Below are 26,462 nucleotides of genomic sequence, written 5' to 3' on the forward strand. Positions count from 1 at the left end.
AATGTAACACAAACCAGAGTTCTGGGCTTGGAAATCTGCAGCCTTCATTTTTCATGAGCCAGATAACAATGCAACTCAGAGACCAATCTTGAAAATGTTCCACAGCCCCCAGCTTGCTCGTAAAAAGAAATAAACACACACTTGGTTGGCTTTCTGCCCCAGAAAGGCCAGTTTCCCTTAATGTATAGCCCTGAGATGCAAACAGGTTTCCCTTCTTTCTCTGCCCTTTTTCAGATCATTTAGACCACGATGGCCAGTCACATACTGGATGAAAGCCCTACCCACTGCCCCAACAGTTGCAGGCTCTTAGGAAGTCGTGTTACATGGTCACCATCCAGGAAGGGATGAGCCTTCAGGGCCTGCTCCCAGTTTAGACCAAGGCCAAACAAGTCCATCTCATCTGCTCTGAAGAGAAATGACTCATGCAGTTCAGCCTCATCTTATTTCTGTTCAGGATATATGATTTCTTTCCTTATCCTGCAGGCTGACAGAAACACGACAGAAGTGCCTAAGGCAGCTGTAGTTTACTTTAAATTTTTGAATTCTATTTCTGATGTTTCAACTGTCAGGAAAGCCAGTCTTCCAAGACATACTCTCCCTCATCCTTTGTAGCAGCTCCTTTGTGCAGAGGCCTCTCTGTTATCCCATGGCACCTTCGAGGGACAGACAGTCCCACCAGAGTAGCACGGGCTACTTTGACTCCCTGCATTTCAATGCTAACAGCTTGTCCTAGAAACTCTTTCTTCAGAGGTCACCCACACTCTGAAGAGGAATACAGCAGTCCTTCAACCCTTCCATGCCAGAAGCTGCTCCCTCCCTTGCCATCCTGCCAGGATGCGTGCAGAGAGCTGGCATCTTCCAGCAGCAGCTGGGGCTCCAGCTTCAAGCTCACAAGGTGGGGACCGAGGGGTAGGACTGCAAAGCTCCAGATCACCTTGGCTTTGCAAGTGGCAGGATCAGGAGGGGGAGAGACTTGAAGTGCTACTGAAGGTGATGGCTTAAATGCTTTCATTTAATCCATATTTATTCTCTTCACTTTTTTTACAGTAAACCTGGGACAAGTTGGAAGAGATTTGGGAGAAACAGGCACAGCCTGGAAGACTTTTCTGATGTATGACAAAGCCAAGGGCTATCCTGTCACATGCCAGTCACAAACCTGAAGCCTTAGCACATCACCACATCCATGGTCCCCAAACAGGGCTGGGACCCTACAAAACCCACCCTGCTGCCATCACCTCTCAGAGCACATGGTTCTGGCTCATGCCAGAAATCCTTCCTGCAGGTACCCTTCTGCTAAGGATAAAATTCGGACACGGATAAGCAATTGTCCCGATTTTTGCAGGAAGGATCGGCGAGGCAGACAAAGCCTGTTGAGAGGATTCACAGTGTCACTCACCACCCTGTGCCCACAGGGACAGCAGGCCACGCCGGGCGCGGCAGGAAGGCATGGAGGTGCACAGAGACCATTAGACACCAATGGCAATTGTGGCTCCCCGAGACAGGCCCAGGCAGCGGTCAGGGCGAGAGGACGGAGGAGGGACGGGCACAGCGCAGCGGCCCCGCCGCCTCCGCCTCCTCCTCCTCCTGCTGCTGCTGCTGGCAGCCGCCGCCGCCCCGCGCGCGCCCCCTGGCGCCAGAGCGCCGCCACTGCAGCCGCCGCGGCCTAGGCCCCGAGGTCGCGCTGACATTTCGGAAATCACAGGACCGTGGAATCACAGGACGCTCCGAGATGGAAGGGACCCTTCAGGATCATCGAGTCCAGCTCCAGGCCCTGTGCAGGACGTGCCAAGAATCACATAGTGTGCCGAGGAGTATTGTCCAAGTGATCCCTAACTCAGGCTGGGTGCTGCTGCCCTGGAGAGTCTGTTCCAGTGCCCAGCCACCCTCTGGGTGAAGAACCTTCTCCTGCGATCCAACCTAAACCTCCCCTGACTCAACTTCGCCATTTTCTCGAGTCCTGTCACTGGCCATGAGACTGAAGAGATTGGTACCCGCCCCTCCGTTTCCGTAGTGAGGATGTTGAAGAACACAGTGAGGTCTGACCTCGGTCTCCTCCAGGCTGAGCAAAGCAGGAGTGACCAGGAGTGACCTCAGCCACTCCTCATAAGGCTCCCCCTCCAGACCCTTCATCATTCCCATGGTCCTTCTCTGGAGCGTCTCTAACAGAATAATGTCTTTTTTATATTCGGTGTCCAAAACTACCTGCAGTATTCCAGGTGAGGCCCCACCAGTGCTGAGTACAGCAGGACAATCACCTCCTTTGATCAGCTGGCAGCGCTGCACTTAATGCAGCCAACCAAATTTCCATCCATCTCCTTCTGTTCCAGCCAGCCTCATGGTACCAGAACAGTGCATCTTGTAGGTCTAAAAGGCTCATTGTTAGAATTTTATTTGACATGTGGGATAGTACAGCAATGAGAAAATTTAACATTTGGAGCAAGTGGCCACTCACACCACAGAACAATTCAGGGACCCAAAACATCTCAAACTCATAGAAGTGGTTCCTGCTTACAGGAACTGTCAGCACACAAATGTCCTCAGTATGCTCTTGCTGACCAAACTCAAGTCGCCTACATCACCAAGCCCATCAGTATGCTGACTTGCAAACAGTAATCTCTTCTTAAGCTTCCCAAATTGGAAAAGTCTGCTCCATTTTTCAAGAGCAAAGCCTTGCAAAATTCTCAGCAGTTACTCAGAATAGCAGAGTTCTTAAGTTTCAAAGGAGAAAGCAAGTCACATACAGTAGAAATATTTACTGACACCCACCCAGGGAAATATAAAGCCATGCACTTTCATCCAGTTGCATTCAGCAGAGCATTTAAGCACTTAAAATACGTACCAAAGACCCTATTAAGCATGATGCCTTGTTTAAATAAGAGATTTGCCAAACATGCCTTTTATACTGAATCAGACCTTTATGGCCTACTGCGAGCCAGCCACAAAAAGCAATAGTGTCAACCAAAAGCTGAGTACCCTGCCACACCTAAATCAGGGTGTAAGCTGTGCAGCAGTTGTTTCCAGTTACTGTTTGCTTTGCTTTCCAACCTCCAGCTGCTTCCTCATGTCCGACACATCCATGGGGACCCTCACTGTCAGACCATCCATCGACTTCTTAACGCACACCTGGCAGCCAAGGCGTGATCTGAGAAGAAAACATGAAGTGAGGCTCCTCTGTTCCCAGAGTAAATGGAGAAATCCCCCACCCACACTGGGATGTCCAGATCGGGATGAGTGTTCACTAAAGCTCGTGTTAAAGATCTGCTGGCCCTCAAGAGAAAGCAGCTCTCAAGGCACAGGTATAATACAGAACAAGCCCCATCCCCTTGGAAAGAGATGCCACGTGGTGAGAATCTGCCTCAGAGGCTTGAGGATCTGCTGTGATCAGCAAGGGAGGCTTACGTGTCAGTGAGTCCATATGCCAAGTCCAGCATGTCTAGCTCTTCATCTGAGATGGCATCAAGCTTTTGGAAGGCATCCTTGTCAAAGATGAGGTGACAGGTAGAGCAGGCTAATGTCCCTTCACAGGCACCTGGTGGAGAAGCAAGGGAAGGACAGCAAATCAGGAAAAATAAGGGAGTGAGAGAGACCATCTTTAGCAACACTGTGAGAAAAGGCCCTTTAACAGATCTGGAGCATGTCAAAAGAGATGCTAGGAAACACAACAGATGGATGCAGTTTCCAGCCTGTCTCTTCTCAAATTTTTACATCAGCTCTATGCAGCCAAAAGCACTGACAGGCTGCTGGAATGCCAGTGTGACAGTGTGAGGTTACATTGCCATCTCAGCATGCTGAGCCACTCAGCAAGCAGCTGGTGGGGAAGGGAAGCTTGTTTATGGTCTTGGCAGAACACAGTGGCATATGTACAGTTGCACTACTCCTAAGTACCCACTGGCCCTAACAGCACATGCACATATCCTGCTGCAACACCTACCAAATCCATCAATGGCCAAGTTGTGATTGACTACCACTTCCAGCAAACTCTCCCCTTCTTTGGCTGTGGTCGTTAGTCGCTCTCCATCCCGATTTATAAAATGCACTGTCACCTGATCCTCAGAGCTGTAAGACAAATTTGCAAAAATCAGAGGAGTCCACCCTTTTCTGCACATCCACAACTAAGGTCTTTTGGATGAGTGCTAGAGACATGGCACTTAGAGGGAAATGTGCACGCAAACACTTTCTCAAAGGATTGTGCCATGCACATAAGAAAAAATTCAAATTATCAGTTCTCCGTGGCAGGCAAATCTGAATTGCCCCAAAATCTTTCCCACTTCATCAAACAGCCCACAGAATAAATGTCTATCTGTGCACAAACAAGTGCAGGTGCTCTTCACGTGCTGCCCCTGCTTGGGCTGGCTGGCAGAGGGAGCATGTGTAGGCAGGCAGAGCATTTGCAAGTCCCAGGCCTGGGCTGTTAATCCTGGGCAGAGTGATGCAATTACAAGCAAAGTGCTCAGGATCAGACACTAATCCAGCAAGAAGGGCTGTTGTCCTTCATGTTTTGCTTCCCCTTCCCTTCCCAAGGGGATTACTTGATGATTGTTCCTTTTCTGCTGCTTTTTCTTCCACGAAGTGCCCACGCCTTTCCTTAACTCCATCACAGGGAGCCTTCTTGTGGTGAGACATGCCCAGCCCTAGCTTTTACAGAGCTACTGGGCTGAGTAACTTCCTCTGAGCTTCTCTTAATGATAACTTGCAGAAAAGGCATCTACAAATGAAAGGGAAACAGCATCCAGTTCATCTCCTCCTGACCAGGCTCTCACACCAATCTGGAGAAGGCTGCTACACTGACAGCAGTGTTCAGGATTTCTCACCAAGACAAGTATATTCTAAGACTGTTCTATCTGCTAGACGAAGCACATGAGCAAACACTGTTGTTTTTTTTTTCTTAGTACATACCAAATGCTCACTTAGATATAGGAGGTCCCAGTTACCCAAAGGTCCCAGCTCCTGTGCTGAAAGAAGGCAGAACCCTGGAAGTGGTTGGGCCTTTTGCCCAGTAATTCTCAGTGTGGCACTGCCCAAGTGCCCATCATCCCAAAGCCCAGGGCATTCTCCAGTGTCCTTGAGCTTGATGCAAGAGAAGCTTCTCTTTCATCAGGTTGACAAGATACACCAATTTCTTTCATAAAGACACCTACAGATATTTCTAAATACACAATTTAAAGCCTAGTCCTCAAATGTCAAAACAAAACAAAACAATCCTCCTCATTTTTGATGAATCAGAGTAATTTATTCAATTTCTATGGAAAATAGGCATGTTTCTAGGCAATGTTTGGTTTATCTTTATGGGTGAAATAATTTGTTACACAATAGAAATGGTAAAGTGATAGAATTCCACTTAATGCTGCAACCAAATTGATTTTTCAGCTGGATAATGGTCAGAGGTTTGGAAAGATCTTACCAGGATGTGATAAACTCAACACTGCAAACTCAGTGTATGCCAACTGATTATTTCCTCTTAAAAATAAAATCTCAAACATTTCGTGACACAGGAAAGTGGTGAAGGAGGTTTCAAGAAAGCAGGTCTTCCCCCTGTCAATGTTTTCCCTAAAAGATACTTTCCAAGGCCATACAAACCAGCCAGATGCCTACAGGTACTGCCAGCGACAATTTCATAAGCAACAAACCAATTAGAAAGAAATCCCATTGATAACGAGTCTTCATAAATCCCACCAAGCAGGGTTATCACTGTGACTTTTCTCTAAGGTCAGATAGCAAAAGAGTTTATTGTATTTTCTGTGATGGTTGGATCTCTGTCTCAATGCCTAGCAGATTACAATCTCACCCAGATCATACTAGTCTAGCAGATCCACAAATTACATTTATTTTACCTTCTCTTCCTGAACTATCCCTAAAGCAGAGAGAGGAAAGGCTGGCAGGGAGCCTGCAGTAGTTCCTGCTGTGGAAATGGGCCAAAGAACTCCTTGTCACCTTCATGAGCCGGTTCCCAGCCACCAGCTGTGGCCCCCACGGCTCTGGAGGCAGGACTAGCACCTCTGACAGGTCCCCAGAGCTCCAGGGACGGGAAGCAGCACCTCTCGGGCTGGGTCCTGGCACCACCTTCCTGCCCATCAGCATCTGCTCACCTCACGTGGTGGTCTTACCCCCCACCTCCCACAGGCCATGGCTTCGCTGGCCTCTCTCCTCTTCCTGCTATGGGGCACGGCAGAGGTGCCTGCCCATCCCTTTGGATGCAGCAAGGCAGCATTTCACCCACCTCGATTCCCCAGGGGCATCCTGGATCCCTTGCGTGGAGCTGAAGCCTCTTTCTGCCCACCACTTTGCTGGGCTGTGGTGCTGCTCAGTCACAGCACAGAGAAAAACGAGGCGAATTCTGCTGGTGTTCAGTCCACTCCGCAAAGGCCGCATGAGCCCCAAGATGCCATGAGCCATCCTGCTGCTGGGACCCGCTCCGTGTCCCCTGAGCTGTCCTTTGGTGCAAGGACAGCTTGATTAGGGACTTATACGTACAGCTGGGAGGATGGGGGGAAGGAAAAAAAAAATATAGTAGGACAGCCTCCCTGGGGGTGGAGGGAGGGGAAGCAGGAAGGAAGGATGGACAAAGGGATTGTGCTTGGATCTTGCTGCAGTCCAGCCCACCAGGGCATGGGAATTGGTTGAAGCACAGGAACATGTGAAACGTCACCTCCACATGCCGGTTTCCGAGCAATGCTCTCTCTTTGTTCTCTTTACAGATTTCCCTTTTAGGAGCCAGAACTAAATCAAATTTCAGGAGAAATATTAATTGTGATTTCTAATCATACGAGGAGTTGCAAGTTGAGGGCTGGAAGAGCAGAGAGGCAGGAGTGCTGATGACTGCTGCCTTGAGGAGAGTGGCACACAGTTCCTACAGCAATGGAGTGAAAGCAAGACACATGAATTCTGCTCTTGACAAGATGGCATCCAGCCACGTCATTGCCTTACCCAACACAGCAGGCTCCCATCTCTAAAATGTGAATATTCACTTACTTCACATGATGGTGGTGAGAAGCAGCCACACTCAGCTGCTCATTTGCTAAACTCTCTGCGGAAAAATACTATAAAGGTGCAGATAACTAGCATTCATTTCACGCTAACTGATAATCCACACTACTAAGCTTTGAAGCCTTGCAGAAGAAAACTCTTAACTTACTCCCAGAAACACAGTCACTGCTTTAGTCTACCCTCTTCTACAGGGTAAATCAATATGAATTTGAGGGCCAAAAATACAACAGCAAAGACAGTTTCAATTCCTGGTTTCTGTGGAGTTAGGGAATAGCTCTCACCTCAAGAGAATGAATGGTTCCTTCCACCAAATTTACTGCTCACCACTTGGTGGGAGTCTGCTTTAATCAAGGTTTTAAATGCAATAACATACTGGTAGCCAGTATAAGCAAAAAAAACCTGTTGATACTGGACTCGCTAAGCAATTTGTACAGGGAAAAAAACACAGCATAAGATAGAAAATGTCTGCCTCAACACAGACACACACACACAGAGCACTGGATTCATAGTTCTGAAGATAACCAGAAAGTTTTGGCTTTTTGCCCCAAAATGAAAGTTTTCCACCCAAAGCTTTCAGGTTGGAAGGTTTGGAAAGAGGTGCTTAGGCTTTCTGAAAAAAGCATCAAAGACATTAAGGAATGTAAGTATTTTCCATAAGCCAGGAGGGAAATGTATTCTTCAGTTCAAAGGCAGGTGTTCAAGCATTCAAACACACCTTTCACACAGCTCCAGTGGAGACAAATTCATGGACAATGCATAAAGGATTAAAAAAAAATAATAATAATAATTCTCAGGTCAACTTTTCCAAGTGGTTTGCTCTCTCCTACAAGCTGCCACAAATGCTTCAGACTTCAAAGCCAAATTCTTGAGCTCCATCTCATCCCCAAACTTAAAACCATTCTGTTCAGCCTCTGCAGCTGAGAGACTCTGGCCAGTTCTGCCTTTGCTTTTCAGGCACTACAGAGATGCAGCAGACAGCCCAGTTCTGTCTCTCAGCCATTTCCTTGGAAAGAAAGCAAGCCTTGTCACAAGAGACACAAGAAGGCTTGTCACAAGGAGAGGGGCCACAGCACATACAAACCACAAAGCATCTTATCTCTCCAGCAAACCTTGAGCTGAGAGAGATACATCAGATATATGCACAGCAGTTTCCACAGCAAGGACATTTGTGTGTTTGTCTGGCACTGACTCCTCTCCCTGCCAGGAACTCAGAGCACAGCAAGTGACAGGTCAATGTCACCTGATGGAAGAGAGGCCAATGCAGGGAGGGAAGTCAGGGAGACTTTGAGGTGCAGCAAAGGGGACAGCTCCTCCCAGATGAAAGCAAAACAATTCTGCTGGGGCAGGAGAGAATCAGGCCCTTACAGATTTTGGATAATCTGTTTTAAGGTCTTTGAAATACTGAGAAAGGGCAGAAGCAAGATCTCCTTTCTAGAGTAAATCATTGTTCATTTAGCCAAGGGCACAAAAATAGAAAGCTTTGCAAATAACCACCCCTCCCACAAAAAAAACAAACCAGCCAATAAAAAACTCAAACCAAACAACCAACTAAATCAACGAAGAAAAAATACCATCACTTTGAAAAAGAAAAAAAAAAAAAACCCTCACAGTTTTGCTTCACAGGTCAGCACATATTTTATAAGAAGGCCAGACACAGCTGAAGGGAACCCTTAGCTCTGTTTCAAGTATGGTTTGGCAGAAACCAACTTCCCAGCAGAGCACACAGGCACATTGCCCCCCACCTCCCTGGTTTCTTGCCAGCAGGCCACACTCTGTCAGTGCAGTGGCTATGCCCACACATCCAGTCATGTGCTGGCACACACTGGTAAGGAAGTGGTTTCCTAGCTTGAAATACATTGTCCAATATCTTCTGTAGCACACACCAAACAATGTGGTCCTCCCTCCCCCCAGTCTAGGCACTCTCATGCAAATATCCAAAACACCTGTGTGCTGCCTCAACTCCACCTCAGCCCTGACTTCTGCACGAGGAAGAGAACACTGAAATCATCACTGGCCTAACCCAACCAGAAGCTACACAACACCTTTGCAGCCCTCCACAGCAAGAAGCATACTTGGATTTTTGAGATACCAAACCCAGCTCCTCTGACCACTGTTAGAGTTTCTTGCCAGCAGGCAGAGCTGCCCTGGCTCAGTCACTGCCCATGCTGTTCAGGTGGAGAGAGAGGCAAGCTCGTGCTGGTCCCATGGGGGAAGTCTCAGGTACTGTAGTCAGAGCAGCAGGCACACAGACCCAAGAATAATGAAGATTTCCAGAAGGCAGCCTTCAATAATTGGAAAAGCAAGAACAGCTTACCCCTCCCCTCCTACCTATTTTGTGCCTCACAAATACTCCTGTAGGGATGCTTGCTGACACACAACTAAAGCACTGAACAAAACTAAAATTCACTTTTCCCATTGTCACTTTAAAACCCATTAACCACCTTTCCTGTTCCAGAGCAAGTTGCTAATAAAAGCAAACAGAACAACTTGTACTGGTTTGACTTTTTGCTAGCCTTCAAACCCAGACAGAGTGCTTCTGCTGCCTCACAAGAGATGCACTGAGCACAGATCCAGGACAAAGTGCACACACCAAGTGAGCTCAAGTCACAGATACTGCCTCAGAGGCTGGGGCTTGGGGAGAATGTAAATGTGCCTCAATTTCAGCATCTCTCAAAAAAGACTGTTTGCCCCATTCGAACCTTCCCTAGATGTTCAGCAACCTTCTGAGAATGACAAACAAAAGGAGCAAGAGCCATATTCTCACCACTGGAAGCAGGAGGGCAGACATGCAATCAGAGATGGGCTGGCACTGCAACAAGAAATCACAATGAATTCCCAACAGGGCTTCTGGACAGCAGCCACGACTGACAATGCAGCTGCTGCCTGGCTGGGTGAAGGCCACTAAGAAGTTACTGTGCCCCAGCCAAGACCTTCACTTGCACATGCTTCTCCTTCAAGCATCTACTCAAGGATGCGTCAAAGATGGATGGGAGTGCAATAGTGCTGCATGTGGGGCATAGACAGCCTTCACCATAACCTCCCAGCTCAAGAACAGCTTATTTCACACCCCCTTCAGTCAAACTTGTTGACTCAAGACCAATCCCAGCCTGCATTTCGTTAAAGGATGATGCACTACTACAGGCTATAGCAATCATGGGGGCTTGTAATTTTTAAATTAGCTCTGCTCACCAGAAATTGTATTAACACCTGTTCTGCGCATTCTAACCAGAAGCTGAAGGTACAGTATCTTCAACAAGCATCCAGTATTTCTTTTTGCAGTTTCAGCGTTACTTTTTCTCTAATACTGCCTCATTCTTCCACTCTTCACTATACTCTTCATCCTGACACCTCTCCTGAAAAGCTTAATCTTGGAATTGCTAGTAACATTTAGAGACTCATTTGACCTGGAGCTAGATACTCATTTAGGCGTTGTTCAGACACAGGGACCTCCTCCCTTGCCTACAAACTGCACTTGGAACTGCAAACCTGCAAGACAAAAGCCAGCCTCAGCCTAGCATTTCATACATTGAGGCCCAGAGTTCTTTTACAGAATGCTTTGGGTTGGAAGGGATAAAGATCATCTAGTTCCAACCTCCTGACCATGGGCAAGGGTGCCACCCACCAGACCAGATTTCTCAGGGTCTCATCCAACCTGACCTTGAACATTTCCAGGGATGGAGCATTTTTCTTACAGAAGTAATTTTTCTGCAAGGGAGACATTAACATCACATGTGGCCTCATTTTGCATATGGGTATGCAACAGTTATGGGTTGACATTAGTGACAGAGGAATTCTGTTCTCTGCCAGTTGTCACATGCTCTGAGATTATATGCCCTGGTATAAGACATTTAAATTTTACAGCCAAGATTGAGTTATGCACAGCTGCAAAGCTGGCAGGGAACAGAGCAGTCATACTGATGGTACAGGGCAAACAAGGCATGCCTTGGGTGCTCTCTGCTTTCTCATTGCAGTCTGTCCTTGTAGGTGCTCCAGTAGCTGTCATACGAGTGCCTACAATTATCATACCTTACCCTGTACATTACCAAGCTTAGGATGATGGAAAAATGCTTGTGTTTCCCTCCAAACATATTATCCTGAGCAAGAAATTAATAAGCTGTTCATCTACCTAGAGAAATCTCTACAGGGCTTGTCTGCATCAAAGCAAATCAGAATTTGAAGACCGTGCCCTTGCAATTCCCTGCTTTAGAAAGAGTAAAGAAGAGGAGGAGGAAGCAATCAGTCTTATTTTCTGCAGTTACTTTGTCCTACTTGGAGTCAGTGCATCTCAGGCCAAATGGATTAGTCTACCAAACAGATTGAACTCAATGAATATTTTACTCTACAGAGTTAGTTTGGCTTTTCTTTAGAGTTCTTAATAAATTGCTCTGCTTAATAAAGCAACATTGCAGAACCTGCAAAAAGACAGTGTTTCTAGTCCCCCAGCCTTCTGAGAGCCTTTTATGCTCTAGTCTGCCCCAGTCCCCCAGACAAAAGCAGATGGGCCCCAAACATTTTTAGATATGGTTTAAACTGGATATGAAACATCCCAGACCAACAAATCCAACAGAATCTGTCTACAGAAATTAGAGGTTAAACACAAATTTCTGATCCTAAACTACAGAATGCCTTACAACAAACTAGAAGAATAGGGTCTGTACAGGACAATGTTTTTTTTCACATGGTCCAGTACAGTAGCAGTCTTCAGCCTCTAATGCTTTACACTTCCATTTCTTCAAAGACAAACAATATAGATATGGAGAATTAATGGAGAATTACTAAGCCTCAAGCCTCTAAGGTAATGTCCATTGAGAAGCAAGGGCACTAGAAACAGCAAGAACAGGATCAACCTTTCCAGACCAGTGCAACCTTCAATTGAAGGCTGCTGTAGCATTAAAGGAGACATGCAATTTCCTCCAGTGCTCAGGTTTTTTGAATTCTGGAAGGAAGGAACCAAAAAAAAAGACTCACCTGTAGAAACTGAATCCAAGCCGTGCCTGGTGGGGATTGCAGAAGCCTCAATTGCTCCACACTTCATGTTTTGTTTATAGAGAAGTTCAGGTCTCTTCCCCAGCACCAGATCTCTGAGCACTAACAAGTTCCAATGAAATCTCCACCTTATTCTGCAGTGCAGCAGGGATTAGGCAGAGGTTCTGTGAGGCCCCTCTTCACAACCACCAAGAAAGCAGCTGCAAATAAAGATCACACAGTTCATTAGCAGAAAGGTGGCAGCAGCCACTCTTCCATTGCTGGAACCCATCCCGAGACACTGGGAACAGGTAGAGACAGCCACAGCAAGGCAGCTGTGAAGCCAACTGTGCCCAAATCCCCAGAACAGGCTGATGGCAGCACAGACTTGGCAGGGTGTCCATGCAAGCAGCAGCACCAAGGCCCAGCCAGCCTCTCCAGGCTAACCTGGATGCACACAGGCCTGGGCTGGGCACTGCAGGAGCTCACCCACAGCAGCTCCGTCCCCTCCCTCGGGCCAGTCCATTTGCAAGTTGAACATTTATACTCAGTGCCTCCACAAAGAAGTGTCAATTCCAGTACTGGCTCCAGCTGGACAGCTGGGGGGCTGGGGAGGGGAAAGGGCTGTTACTGAAGCTGTTCCTTTTCAGAGTGCAAGAGAGATCTCCTTAATTGTGAGGGAGCTCCCAGGCTGACCTCTGGGCACCACAAGGCAGGTCTGCCCAGCTACGAGACACAGCTCTGGACTTAAAGCAAACCTTAAGTAAGCAGCCAGACACAATCTGCTGAATTTCTCTGAACTTTATTGGCACTTCAGGAAGAACAAGGTATGGATTTTAACAACTCCTCTGAGCAGGAAAAACATGTCTTAATCAAGGTTCTCTCTGCAGATAAACACATGGACCCATGAATTACTCCACAACCTTAAGGAATTGGTGTTTTATTATAATCCAGTAAAACAACTGGTCAAAAACCTTCAACATAATTTACAGCAACAAAAAATAAAACAAGAAAAAAAAAAAAGCCAGGCAACATGTGGCAACTCCCCCCACCCCCAAGAGGAGTAGTTATCCAATTAAACTGGAACATGAAGAGGAAAAACAATTCACTGTATTCTAACAAATAAAAAACGTGTCTACAAATCTCACCATAATACTGAAAGCTTCTTACATTAGTTTTCTTGCAAAATATCATCTTTATAATACAGTATACATTTCCAAGGGAAGGAGGACCATTAACATACCCTCCGTGCCTTGACTAATATTTTCTAATTGTGCATAGCTAGAAATATTGAAATCAAATATCATTAGATACCACTGGAATATAATACTGGTTAAGAAGAAGGCAGGCTGAAACAACTACAAAGAGTTAGGTGGACTCACTGGCACAAGCCGTTCTATTCCTTTATTGGACCATGTGGAATTAGAACGTTTAAAAAACCATATAAACAGAAGTCATGCCAACATCATAATACATGAGAGCTCAGCAGTGTTGTGTGACCCATCAAAGCAGAAAATTACTGGTTTATTATTTGAACAAATATTCCTGGCACCATACATCAGCTTGTTAGGAAATTATTAAAATATTAGTTAAGATTTTCTCCCCTCAAATGCATCAATAGTTGCCATGGACAGAGCAGAAGTGCTGAGAACCAGCTTTAAAGCACCAAAACAGAAGTTTAAAGGTTGTCTGTTCCCCAGTAACGAGACTCACGCAGAGCCAATGCCAATCACCTTCAGTACAGGAATATGCAAACACGTTCTGACAAATTTAACTCCAGTCTTTCATTTGTGACTTTCATGGTACTGAGGCATATTTTTCTTGGCCAACAAAAAGCTTGCCATGTCATGTGCCCCCCAAAAGCACTCTGTGTCCAGGGGAGAGAAGGGGGCTCCCACATGACACACCTGGAGGTTCAACATGCATAGGTTGGCATGTTGCTTCTAAGAGAGGTTGGCTGGTATTTGTATGGATCTCCACACAGACTTGCATTGCTTTCAAAAAATAAAGTAACACAGAACTGGTGAGGTTGTTTCCAGCCACCCAAGGAATTCTTGGGGAAATACTGCAGTTTGTTAACACTATCATGAGCATTTTTTGGCACAGTTCCCCTTTGCCTTTTTTCATACACTAGGGAGGTGAAAATGCTCCAGTTTTCAGATGTTTTTCTTCTATCACCATTACCAGTAACATCATACAAAAGGAGAATCAACAAAACTGAGCAGGTCACAAAATTTGGAATTATGCTAGGCAAGAAAATAGATCCCAGGCTAACCTAATGACTTCCTATAGGGACAGGCTAATCCAAGGAGGGCAAAACAAAGGAGGACTTCACTTTAGGTGGAACCCATTTTTAAGGTGACTCTGCTGAAGGTTAACAGTTCCTTTTATGAGGGATCAAGGCATCATCCAATTCAACCCTGAGCATACATGGCTATTTCCTCCACAGAAATGGCAGGGAGGACTCTGGGTAGCTACAGCATGGGCAGCTTGGATGACAGGAGGTGATGGTTATTACAATAACTGGCACAAGCAGCTTTCAGGACCAGTCTCACAACCATTTGTATCCCATTTCTAAGAGAAAGCCTTCTGTTCTTAAAGCTACAAAAGGCCAAAGCATCCTTCTGGGGAAGGAAAAGCACTTGAGCCAGGGATGTGGCAGAGTGCTAGTGAGGACTAAGAAAGCAATTGGACAAGTGTCTCAGAAGCCTCTCCCCTCACATGCTGCTTGTAGCCAGGAAGACAGATGCAGTCTTGTACATGACCCAGATATGAGAGCAGTTTTTGGTCCCCAGCTGCTGATCACTTTTTATGATTGCATCTAGTTTAAACTAAAGGTATCTGAGCTACAGTAGATCTATACACAGTCATAAGGCACCAACGACTATGTGCTAAAAAGGCCTCTTATGGAAAAACCTGAAATCTTGTTCACATAACTAGAAAAGTATCTGTTCAGCAAGGGAAAATACAGCTACAATAATTTTTAGTCTTTTACATTTCTACCTCCCACTTTAGGTTTTCATTGGCAAAACCAAAAAGGAAGGCAGTGTACTTTAGCTATCTCTGCCTCACTGGTTACATTGAAGTCAGACAAATGATAGTGAACAAAGCCATTGACCAGAGACAAAACCTCTAGAAAGCAGAGAATTTGAGGCTTCAAACCACACTGTATCAGTGGAAATACTCCAAAGGCCGCCTCATGATTAGGAAATTCAAGGCTCCATCATTAAACAACAAAATGTAACACCAGCAGGAACACCACAGAATCTGTTTGGTCTGCTTATTTTTGTAGGACAAAAGCTTTGGTCTTTTAGAGAGAAAGTCTATATTTTACCTTCAATCCTTCTTCCTAAGCTCCAGTCTCCCCTTTTTAACTACATGATTCAGACTCTGGGTTAAGTCAGAAATTCAGACCCTGGCTACTAAGCTTAATCCTGAAGCTTGCACAGGTTAGTAGGAAGGCAGAGTGTCAGACTGCCAGCTCTTGACTATTTAATGCAGTGCAAGTATCTGCTGGTCTCCCCACACAATGGGAGAAGACAGCAACACAGCCACCTCAGTGGGCAAACCTAACACACTAAGACTTTACCCCAAGCCAAACAACTTCAGATTTTGCCTAATATACATTTGCTTCCCCAAGCCACCCCAGGCAGACATAATTACTATTCCTTCTTCTGTCACTTAACTCCAGCATTTGCCCAAAACTTGATAAATAAGACCATGGTCACTCTTCTGTAGTGGTTCCAGCATAGCACGATTATGAGTGATGATGGGAGAGGATGGGAAAGAGGGGAGAAGAGAGTGCAGGGCAGCAGGTGCAGGGGAGAGTTTACATGGACTCGAACTCGTCAATGCGCTGCTTGGTGTTACCCTGCCGAATCTGACGGAGGGTCTTGTACTTGTCTCGGCCCAGGCGCATGTTCTCAGCGTGGATCATGTCATTGGCTGTCTTCTTGGTTTCATCCCGAGCGTTTGCCAGCTCTGAGGAAAGAGCCTTTGGAGGAGGAGAAACAGCAACATGTTAGTACACTGCAGAGACTCAAAGCTGGACAAGATTTCCTGCCGATCCTCCTAAAGATCCGGTATCTATAGAGACAGGAAACAGACAAGCCCCAGTGTATTCTTCTGGGCAACCTGCTCTAGCTGACCTTGCTTGAGCAAGGAAGTGGGATCAGATGATCTCACGGAGGTCTCTTCAACCTAATCAGATCTATGATTTTGTAGAAGTTGTTAATATTTCTCCCTAACATTTGAAGGTATAAAACATCAGGCAATCTGTCACCTATTTATTTTCATCTAGCAGAGTTAAGGAAGATTGTCTCTAATGCCTGCACTTGAAAAGAATGGCCATGTGGAGGGATCCCTGAAGACAGCAGGAGCATCTTGCAGAATCTGAGGAATTACTAGCTTTCCACCAGAAAAGGAACTTGCTGCAGAAGATAAAATGCACCTCTAGCCCTCTGTGTGTAACCACCACAGTACAATGCAGAATAAGCAAAGCCTGGTGCAAGTCAGGCAGTACAAATAAATGCTTGGAATTGAACAGCAGAACACTGGAGTTCCTCACAAGAAGATGGTGCAATAGTGCTGTCTCTGTGCTGAGCCCTAGTGGGCTACTCCAGGATTTTGCAAAGCAGAGTTTTGCAATACAACCCAGACTTGACAGTTAGAGACAGCTGCTGGATAGGAATCAGACGAAGTTCTTCAATTCCTTTCAGACAGGGCTATGAACAGCCGTCAGGTGGTTGGCAATACTCACAGAAAGAACGCTACATCTGACAGATGCTGCTTGTTGGCACTGCTTCAAAATACTTCACTGCTTCCAGTAAAATGGAATTCAAGTGCCAAGAGACAAGATGCCTCTCTACTCAATGGTTAAGCAGCTATCTGGCAAGATCATGATCATCTCCCTTCCCTGCATCTCCCCTCAATTTTTAAATAACAGCAATACCTTCCAGCTGCAAGAAATGTTGAGAAAAGTAGAAGCAGCACCCACACACACACTCTGCTGCCAGTTTCTTACCTTCAAGTGTTTCTGGACCCTCTCATTCTTCTCTGCTTCAGTGGTGCGTTCCTCCTCGCTGCGGTCCTTGATGGTGGCCTCTGACCGCAGCTCGGCACTGGCTTCTGCTGCATTCTCATCCTGCTCATCATCATGCTCATTCTCAGAGTGCATGGGTTCAGTGACATGAGGCGTGCTCATGGCAGTCTTCAACTCCTCTTTGGTCTTCTCTAGGTCCTCCTGCACCCTCTGTGCCTGCAGTAGGATATGCCACAGTGAGTCAGTCAGTATAATCCTGAGTGCCTGAGACTTCTCACAGAAGCACCACTTGGTGCTTTTCACAGGAAACCTTGCACCTCTGAAAGGGCGTATTCCAAAGCTACTCAGCCGCCATCATTTGCAAAGTTTTCTGCTGGATAACACTTCGGAGATCTGAAGAATGGTTACTGTTAATGGAAAATGGGCGACAGGTCTAATTAGCCAAAAATTGCTAATTAGAGTTAGAATAGGTCACCCATTCCATGCAGAAAACCAAAGCTGCGTATTTACAACAGCCTCAAGTTTGCAAGCATTAAGTCCAGCATAGAATCTAGGGCAGTAGTTTAGGTTACAACCCAGAACAAAGAGCACTTCCACAGAAAGTATGCCATTTGTTCAGATTCTGTTTTACCTTATACTGCCACTCCTGTGCCTCACTCTCCTTCTTCTGCCTGGCCAGCTCCAGCTGTGTGATCCTAGCTGTGAGTTCTGCCATCTCAGCAGCCTGCAGAAGAAAGGCTTTTAGTGGAAACAAAACCCAAGGTACTTGCTAAATGAAGCATTTACTTCAAGTCCTGAGTGAAAACACATCTTTTCAGTAAGGAGAAAGCCTTCCTGTTAACTTCAGTCCCACCAATACCTCCATGATGAAAGAGGAAAGGAAGCCAAAAAAGTTTTGTGTTTCATTGTGGGGTTTTTTTTTGGTTGTTGAGTTGGCTCTTTTTCCTTCTTCCCAAAACAGAGCTACAAAACTCAGTTCTTTGAATCCAAACCAGGGAAAGCAACACTTCATCATTATCACATACAAAAAAAGGCAAAAAGCAATACAAATCTACTGTACAAATACACTTGTATTTACTTATATTTTCATCTACTTGAGGATAAAAGTTGAAGAACCTACGAACGTAGTGCTTCCTTACTATATTCACAGCCTGGTTTGCTTCAAAAGCTTAGATGCTTCCCCTTTCACTATTTTCCCCACTTGATTTTCAGTTCACCACTTACCAACTGTTCCTGGGTCTTTTGTTGATCATGGGATGCTCTCAATAGGGCCTCCTTTGCCTCTTCTGCTTCTCTACGTTCCTTAGCCAGTTTCTCTGCTTCCTCCTGAGCTCGTTTTCTCTCCTGTTCCAGCTCCAGAGCTCTGCGGGTCTGTTCTTCCAATTCTGAAAATAGGGGAGCATGTTTCAAGTCAGATCAAGTAAAGAACGGCAGTAGAAGAGGAAAGTCTGTCTGGATAAGGGTTTTCCTTCAGAGGGACAGGTAAAGGAGGGATGCAAGCAACTGTTCCCTGTCCTCTCCATTACATTTTTCTTGGAGCTATAAGACTAATAGTCAGGCCCACCCCCAATGGATTTGTGGGGAAGCACCCATCCCAAAATTACATACCTAAGGGTAGATAATCATTCAGTATTTTGCTTGGGCAACACCACACTAACTCTAGCCAAGCAATTAGATAATAAATCACCACAGCAATGGCCGGTGTGATCTCTGCTACACTTTTTGACTCCTTCTTCTATAGATATGCTGGGATAAAGCTTCCAGCCAGCATAGGAACAATGGCAAGGTACTTCTGCTGCCAGGAGAGATATCTTGGCTGTTACCCATTTCTTTAATGCATATCTTTTTTCAGCAACTGCATATGGAGGGCTTACATTCAGCTTCAGGAGGCTAAACCAGAGCCCTAACATCAGTTAGCACAAAACACTGGAGTGACAAATTGCTCAGAGATGCTCATAGCTTTACTATTTGAACCCTTCTCACTCAGACTAGTCATCATCAAAGGAAACACTGAAAGATTTCCTGTTACCTTGCTGAGCTTTCTTGGTTTGCTCCTCAATTTGCTTGAGTCTCTCCATCAGCTCCTCCTTCTCACGCTCAATCTTCTCCTTCTCCTTTTCTGCCAACTCCCTCTTCTTCTTCTCATTCTCCAGCAGGGCTCTGATGGAAGGAAGTCACAATGTAATTTCAAACCAACTTAGAGCACTTCCTAGTAAGCACACAAAAAGAGCACACGCAAGATGTGCCCTACAGCATTCAGATAACGAGCTTTACTCCAGATGTACCCCTTTACAGAAGTGCAAAAATAAAAAGCTCTGCTGGCATTCATCTCAATGACAAGTTCATAAGTCCAAGAAAGTAATGGGAAGTCACATTTGTGATGAGTACCATTACTATCAACCCATTAGACCTACTGAAGCAGAAACCAGCCTGCTGTATTTCTGGCTCAAGCAGATTAAGGTGCTGCCAGCCATTTATCTAGCACATGAGGCTACTCATGCAGTGATTAGTCACACCCAGGTTACTCAGAACCCTACCAACCTCTCCATCTGTTTCTGATGTTTCTCTTCCCGAGCCTGTGCCTTCATCTGCTGCACCTCAATGGTGTCTGGTTTACGTCTGCGCATGTAGAGCTCGTGGTTCCCCATGCAAAGTGCCAGGATTCGTTTGTTAATCCGTAACCGAGGGGCATAGAATACAAAGTCCTTGGGACAAGAAAAAGGCAGCATTAGACCTGTTCTTTCAGCATAAGAAGCCCCTTGTGGATGTACTATGCTCCTAACACCCCGAGCTTTTTAGAGTTGCCAGCCAGCTTTTCTTAATAATGTCTAATTCATTGCTGGTGGCAGTTAGGCACTTATTTCTGGAATAGATTTCAACCTGACAAGCACACCCAGGGCAGGAGCACCCAGTGTGCCATTCCAGTGCTCTGGGTTTCACTGTAACACATCCCTAGCACCAAGCACACAGCATCTTAGCATCACCATTTCATCACAAACCAGCAGGGCTGCTTTACCAGGCACACCAAGTCCCTGGCTTCTCCCACCTTCCTTCCCACCTCAATAATCTGTATAATAGCCTGGCCAGCCACATTGAATGTAATGGATTGGCTTATGCCAGAAAGGGTGTCAAATGTTACAATCCATGGATAAATAACTTTGTTCTGTTCAAAAGGAGCAGCAGCAGCAGGGAAATGCTTTCAAGCAGCAATGGAACAAGAATGACCAGAAGAACAGAAGGTACTGGCTAGCACTGGAAATTATTAGGCCCTAAAGATGAAAGCAATTACATTCAATATAAATTTTCAAGGAAAAAAATCTTCCAGCCTACCCTAAAAAAATAACCTAAAGCTTCTGCTTTAAATAAAGTGAAAACCTGCAAAAGATCATCCTACACACTATTAAAGCCAACAGGTTGCAAAGGAAGCATCCACAGCTAACAGAGATACCTCAGATCCCTAACTGTATTATCAGAGAATCTGAACAGTCTTAGGAAAATCAGAAACCCTAAGCAAAGGGCTACTCCCTGCCACTGATGTTAAAAGCTTAAGCTTATATTAAATTTCTACCCTCTTAGCCAGAAAAAAAAATCATAACTATCACTTGACTGCCCTGAACAGGTCTCCTTGCTTACATCAGCATTCATGCTACTGATGAAAAGACTCTGTGCAAAAAAACCCAAAAAGTCCCCAAAACCAAACCCACAGAAATTTTTCAGCTAAGAAGCTGAAAGTTTAATAGCTTAATATGAATCTTGCTTCTTACTGGTGCTTTCTTGTCAATAGGCTTAATAACAAATTTCTTGTCATTGAACGAGATATTTCTGATCTCACTCCAGGGGAATCCAATTTTCGGTGTTAGCCTGCAAAAATGGGAAGCAAAAAGAAATAAGAGAGCCCAAAGTCATTCCAAATTCTTCACTTAAAATATAAAGCTCAAAATTATACCAAATCCACCCTCATATTTCAGTGCTCTTATGGTAGTTGAAATCAGCAGACAAAATTAGTCACACAGATCAAATACAAATATAAGAAGCAGTTTTTCAATCCCACTTTTTTTGTTTTTTTAATGAATATCTGAACTGGAGAATGCATCTACAGCAGGAAGACTAGGGATAAAGTGAAACTATCTTGAAAAGATTTGCCAATTTCTTGTATTAGTTGGTCCAAAGAAGCACATTCTATGGATTATTCTGGCAATGTCAAAAACACAGCCAAGAATGATATAGAAATTGTGGAGTTTAGTTAAAGATTTGCATTCCAGGAGAGATTGATTTTGAATGACTTTTTATTGGAAAGGAGCTGAAGGTAGTGATGGAGAGGGGTTTATTACCTATCATTCTGCTCATAAATGTTGAGTCCAAGAGCATCTACACCTAGCCAGAGCTCAGAGCCTTTCTTGTTCTTAATGCTGAAGTAGTTCACACCGTACATTTCCAAATCCTGTGCAATTTTCAGGTACTCCAAGACAGCATCTTCTCTGCAGCATGTAAAAAAGAAAGCAGATATCCTCTATTGAGTCTTTAAGCCATTAGAGCAAGAAGGTGCTATCTTCCCATGTGGACAGAGCAGCAACAAGCTGGCAAAGGTTCTAAGCATCACCTTAGTAGATAATTACAAACTCTACAAACTCAGTCATGTTTTACTAAGAACAGCCAGCTGACATGGACCAGCAGAAGCATGTGAACCTAGTTACTCTGAGCAAAATAACCTGAAGAATGCTAGTTTATCCTGAAGCAAGTCACAGATTTTTTTGTAATGCATTTGTACATTACACACTAACACTACTTTAAACACAGCAGTTTCACACTGCATTGGTTACCTAATCATTCCTCGATGTTCCTCATGCCACACCTGGATCCTCTCCTCCCACTGGTCCTTGTTAAGCTTGTGTTGCTCCAAAACCCTAGAGAGAGTATACATGGGATGTTTCAAACCAAGAACTACATATTTGTACACACACAATCACATCACTCTATAATAAATACTCCATTGGCATCAGAGTTCCCCAACAAAAATACTCCAGAGAAATACAGCTTCATTAAAAGGCTAGGTAGAGACAATGGTCAGTATTCAGACTTCTAACAAATGACAAATTTTATTCAGTTTCTTCTCCTTGTAGCGTATTCTGTTTTGGAGCTTCTCTTACTATTTCTGATTTGTTTCAGAGTAGCAATAGGAAGTTTAAGGTTAAATCTCTTAATTAATTGAATACTAATCTAAATGCTCAAAGTGGCACAAGGCTATATTTTACTCCAAGCATTGCAATCAAAACACCCCCTACATTAAAAAAAAAATTAGAAATCACAAACCCTTTAAGAAAGGGAATGTGTAAGACTATCCAGGTTCACTTGCCTTTGAGGGAGCAGTTTATCACTAGCAAGGTAGCCAGACTTGTGCACATCTTTGTTGAAGTCTCCGTATTTGGACTGGACGGCATAAGAAGCCAGAAGAACAGCTGTTTCTGGGGGACAGTAAATGTCATCATTCAGAATTGCCTCCTTCACTTGCAGAAAGAAAAGGCGCTGTGTGATGTCCTGGATCAGCTCTTCTGCCACATCTTCTGGGTAGAACTTGGCACGGAATTTGAAAAGCAGGGGGCTTTCTTTACGTACATCCTGTGCTGTTACCTGGAAGAGAGTTAGCAGATTTTATAGCCTATATACAAGTGAAAGGGAGCAGTTTACAAACAGGAAGACAAGCATGCTCTAGAAAAAAAAATTATCCTTTCCAATGCAGAAGAGTGCAGAAAAGCAAGGATTTTCAATTACTTACTGCTAAATACCTCGTCATTTCTCCCCACTGGATTTTCACAACCCAGTACTTATGACCAGTGGCAGCTAAGTTACTTTACAGGTTTCTCCCGAGCCAAGATGCTCACATGAGCACAACATCAGTGTTTTACCAGGAAGGGTAGACAAATCTGGCCTGGTAAACAGAGCTAAATGCAGGACCAGGTCAGATACCACAACTCCTCATACCCTGGGGAGGGAGTGTGTGGACACCACAACACCAACTCACTGATCTTGCAGTACTTGAGGTGCATGGGTAGGCAAGAACAGATCCCTGACAGAAGTATGGGGACTGAATTTGCCCCTGCACTCTCAGAAGGGAACAAGGACAAGCAAAATTTTGGAGCAAACATACCTTTTTGTTCAATTTTAGCCATGTTGAGAAACCCTTGGTGTCTTGATACTGAAGTCCAAAAAACCAGACCTCTCGCAAACCAATCGTCTTGACAACCTGAAAGAAAGGAGATTATTAGCAAGATCCCCACATGGACTGAAAGTACCAGTGGCTGAAAACATGTCAGAGGTATGTTCAGACAAAGACAGTGCCCTGCCCACCTGCCTCTCCTGCTGCAGTGCACAGGAAGATGACTGAGCTTCTAAGAGGTCTTAAGTGAATGTGTGTAATATTCTTTCTACTCCTTCAGCTCTTTAAGGCTTGCTGCTATTTGTAAACAACAGCTGGGACTTTTTTTTTTTTTTCAGCTACTTATAAGCCAACATGTATAGCCAAAATAAAATGCAACAGCTCCGACAGGTTTAGTAACTGCCAGGATTAAGGAACACAGCTCCATTTTCAGGTATATCCCACACTTATCATGCAAATGTACTATTCCGGGGCAAGTCATGAATCATCCTGCTAGGCTGTGCTACTTTAAGATTTGTTTCCACTCCACTGATAGCTATAGACAGGCCTTTCATACAGCTCTTTACTGAGCAGCACCATTAAGAGGAAGTGCAGAGGCTAAATCCATATGCTATCTCTTGTGCCAGGACAAAGAGCCACCACAGACATTAACTACACCACTGTGTGAGCTCTCTCTGTAGTTACTTCCCTAGCACACCAGGCATGCTATGTAAATAGGAATTCAGAAGGCTTTAAAGACATGTTGTGACAAGAGACAAGAGCCTCGTGGTGGGGCAGCAAGACTACTGCAGTACAGTGCCACTCTTGGTTAAAAGGAGGGGGAAGTTTCTCCAAAGCCTGATTGCTATCAAGACATCCCCCTTTGTGCCCGGAAAAGCCTGGGACATGCCACAGGGTGCAGCAAGGGGCTAACATTGGTGCAGAGACTGAGACTTGCCCTGTGAAAACCAGCTGCCAGGTCAGTTGATAGAATTTTGCACTCTGTTCCTTTCTGATGTGATCTCTACTTTGGCAAGATACAATACCAAAGACATAGGTTCCCCACAAACACATCACTAATTGGATTGTTTAGGGCTTGGATCAGACATTTCATCTGGCCTTCCAAAAGCAGCATTAGGGCCTTTGTTCCTTTCAGGCAGAAAAAACAAATGCAGTTTTCAGCAGAGGCACACCATTGATGGCACACACACAGACAAAACCTACACTAGCTCATGTAGTCCATGTACATCATCCCACTGGGGTTCCTGAAATTATTCAGCCTGTCTTGCTTGAACATGAACAGGAGAGCTGGGCTAGAGCCCCTGCAGATTCAGGGGATATAGGTCACTTGTGCATCACGCAGCAGGATGCACACAGCTGAGGAGGCTTTTGGAGAAGAGTCAGGGTTCGCTATATACATTAAGTTTTGGTCACTGCAATATAAGAAATATATTAATCTCTAATATTAAGATATTAGAGAGGGTCCAAAGGGGGCAATGAAGATGAAGGGCTTTGAGGGGCAGCCCTCTAAGGAGCAGCTGAGAGTTTGGTGCATTCAGCCTGGAGAAGAGGAGATTCAGAGGGGACCTCATCACAGTCTACAACTTCCTTGTGAGGGGAAGAGGAGGGGCAGACACTGATCACTTCCCTGTGGAGACCAGAGACCAAACCCAAGGGAAGGGCCTGAAGTTGTCAGGGAAGGTTTAGGCTGGATACCAGAAAAAAAAGATTCTTCACCTAGAAGGTGGTTGGGCATTGGAACTGGCTCCCCAGGGAAGTGGTCACAGCACCAAGCTTGACAGTTTAAGAAACACTTGGACAATGCTGTCAGGCACATGGTGTGATTCTTGAGGATGGCCCCATGCAGGGCCAAGAGTTGGACTCAATGATCCTTGTGGGTCCCTTGCAACCCAGCACATTCTGTAATTGGAAGGAGATGGTTCAAGGAGGGGAAGAAAGGCTGTCCTAGAGCCCAAGGATAGCTCTGTTCTTGAAAGCATTAACATATGAATGGGATGGAAGCTCCTCACTGGACTGCATGGGTCTGCTTTCCTCTCTTCCACTTGACAGCAGCTTATGCCTGGGTATTCAACAGGCTGGACTGCCAGCAAGGAGCTGAAAGGCTCCACACTGTGGTTCCACACAAAAGGACTTTTATTCCACAGCAGAAGCCTGCACAGCAATAGCAGAGGCTGGAGAAGAGGGGAGACAGCACAGCACTCACCATCACAGCCCCAAGCTGCCACTGAACTAAGGAAGGGAGGACAGTCCTCCTCCCTCCTCAGCTTTAGCAGGCTATTTAGTTCCATTTAGCAAGGGGAAAAAGCATGAAGAAGAAACAGCTTTCTACAGCTGCTAGGAATCTGGCTGGCAGCAGCATAATTACGTCTGGGGGTGTACAGCATTCAGAGCCCTAATGAACTGTGAGAGGTTCCAAAAAGCAAACAGCTACTGGCAGTGACTAAGGATGGAGAAGGGCTGGCACAAAGGATGGGAGAATAGAGAGTCTGTTTAACACAGACCATAATACTTAAATACCTAAAATCTACACTCTCATCTGGAGAGCAGCATCTTTTCTTCATGCCAGGGGGAGCATTAAGTCAGTCCCTGGGTCTTGTTTAGCCTGCTGGGTAAAGCTTGGTTTACAATGGGCAACAGATTGGATGCAGCCTTAAAATCCAGCTGTCCCACAGTACCTTGACCAGCTACTACAAAACTGTTAATTGAGTACTACTTTTAGCTTAAAATTCTACTCAGTAAGCCATACTGACGTTGGGATAAAGTTGCCTTTCTGGGGACTCACTTTATCCTCTGCAGAAAGTCTAAGCACACATTACTAGGGTTTTCTTAGTTATGTTCAGAGAAGAAACAGAAGATCTTTCAGGTAACCTTTTCTCTCAGTCCTTCTTACTCCATGTTTTCTAGGTCTGCATGACAATTCCTGTCCTTCCCCTCAGCACTCACCCAGCTCCCTCTGAACTATGTTCCTGCCGTTGGGTGCTGCTCCACAGCAGAAGAGGGAGCCATAAGCAGCCTCTTAAATGTACATTTAAGCATCAAGATGATAACTGAAAAATGGCTGTCATTCTCAGCTCAAGAAACACACCACCACACTGGCAAGCAAGTACAGATTCTGATGAAAGCACTATTTACACACAGGCAAGACCACAGCATGCAAGCAGAGGAAAAGGCGTAGCACTTGGATCACGTTCCTGCATCAAAGGCCAAATCATCTCAGGCTATAACATGGTACAAGTGCCTTGAGTGTTGCCCTAGTTAAAGATGAGGCAGGTCTCGCTCCCCTTCTATGACAGGCATGTCTAGTATATCTGAGAGAAA

The 26,462-nt window shown here is 45.2% G+C and overlaps 2 protein-coding genes across 2 annotated transcripts in view; both read right to left on the minus strand.

Moving 5' to 3' along the window:
* Positions 1–2,775: 2,775 nt before the first annotated feature.
* Positions 2,776–7,983, minus strand: LOC137482405 (adrenodoxin-like). The gene is made up of 4 exons (XM_068204683.1): positions 7,700–7,983; positions 3,932–4,056; positions 3,400–3,529; positions 2,776–3,142 (listed from the first exon to the last, which is right to left on the minus strand). The coding sequence occupies exons 1-4, from the start codon at positions 7,729–7,731 to the stop codon at positions 3,022–3,024; spliced, it is 408 nt and encodes a 135-aa protein (XP_068060784.1). The 5' UTR covers positions 7,732–7,983; the 3' UTR covers positions 2,776–3,021.
* Positions 7,984–12,735: 4,752 nt separating this feature from the next.
* MSN (moesin) overlaps positions 12,736–26,462 on the minus strand; it is a 41,722-nt gene continuing 27,995 nt past the window's right edge. Inside the window, exons 3-13 of the mRNA XM_068204684.1 lie at positions 23,136–23,231; positions 22,344–22,618; positions 21,811–21,894; positions 21,322–21,468; positions 20,755–20,851; positions 19,532–19,695; positions 19,020–19,150; positions 18,215–18,375; positions 17,622–17,714; positions 16,973–17,206; positions 12,736–15,943 (exon numbers count right to left, since the gene is read on the minus strand). Of these exons, the coding sequence (XP_068060785.1) occupies positions 15,779–15,943; positions 16,973–17,206; positions 17,622–17,714; positions 18,215–18,375; positions 19,020–19,150; positions 19,532–19,695; positions 20,755–20,851; positions 21,322–21,468; positions 21,811–21,894; positions 22,344–22,618; positions 23,136–23,231 (1,647 nt within the window). The 3' untranslated portion in view covers positions 12,736–15,778. The remainder of the gene's footprint in view (positions 15,944–16,972; positions 17,207–17,621; positions 17,715–18,214; positions 18,376–19,019; positions 19,151–19,531; positions 19,696–20,754; positions 20,852–21,321; positions 21,469–21,810; positions 21,895–22,343; positions 22,619–23,135; positions 23,232–26,462) is intronic.

The sequence above is a fragment of the Anomalospiza imberbis genome, chromosome 14 (assembly GCF_031753505.1).
Source record: "Anomalospiza imberbis isolate Cuckoo-Finch-1a 21T00152 chromosome 14, ASM3175350v1, whole genome shotgun sequence".
Taxonomy (NCBI): domain Eukaryota; kingdom Metazoa; phylum Chordata; class Aves; order Passeriformes; family Viduidae; genus Anomalospiza; species Anomalospiza imberbis.

Bases quoted from the DNA above. Each gene is read 5' to 3' on its own strand.
- LOC137482405 (XM_068204683.1), bottom strand. From the start codon at position 7,731: ATGAATTTGTCTCCACTGGAGCTGTGTGAAAG. The intron at 3,530-3,931 runs GTAGGTGTTGCA...CTTCTCCACCAG, and splicing joins CTTGGCCATTGATGGATTTG to GTGCCTGTGAAGGGACATTA. The intron at 3,143-3,399 runs GTAAGCCTCCCT...TTTTCTTCTCAG, and splicing joins GCATATGGACTCACTGACAC to ATCACGCCTTGGCTGCCAGG.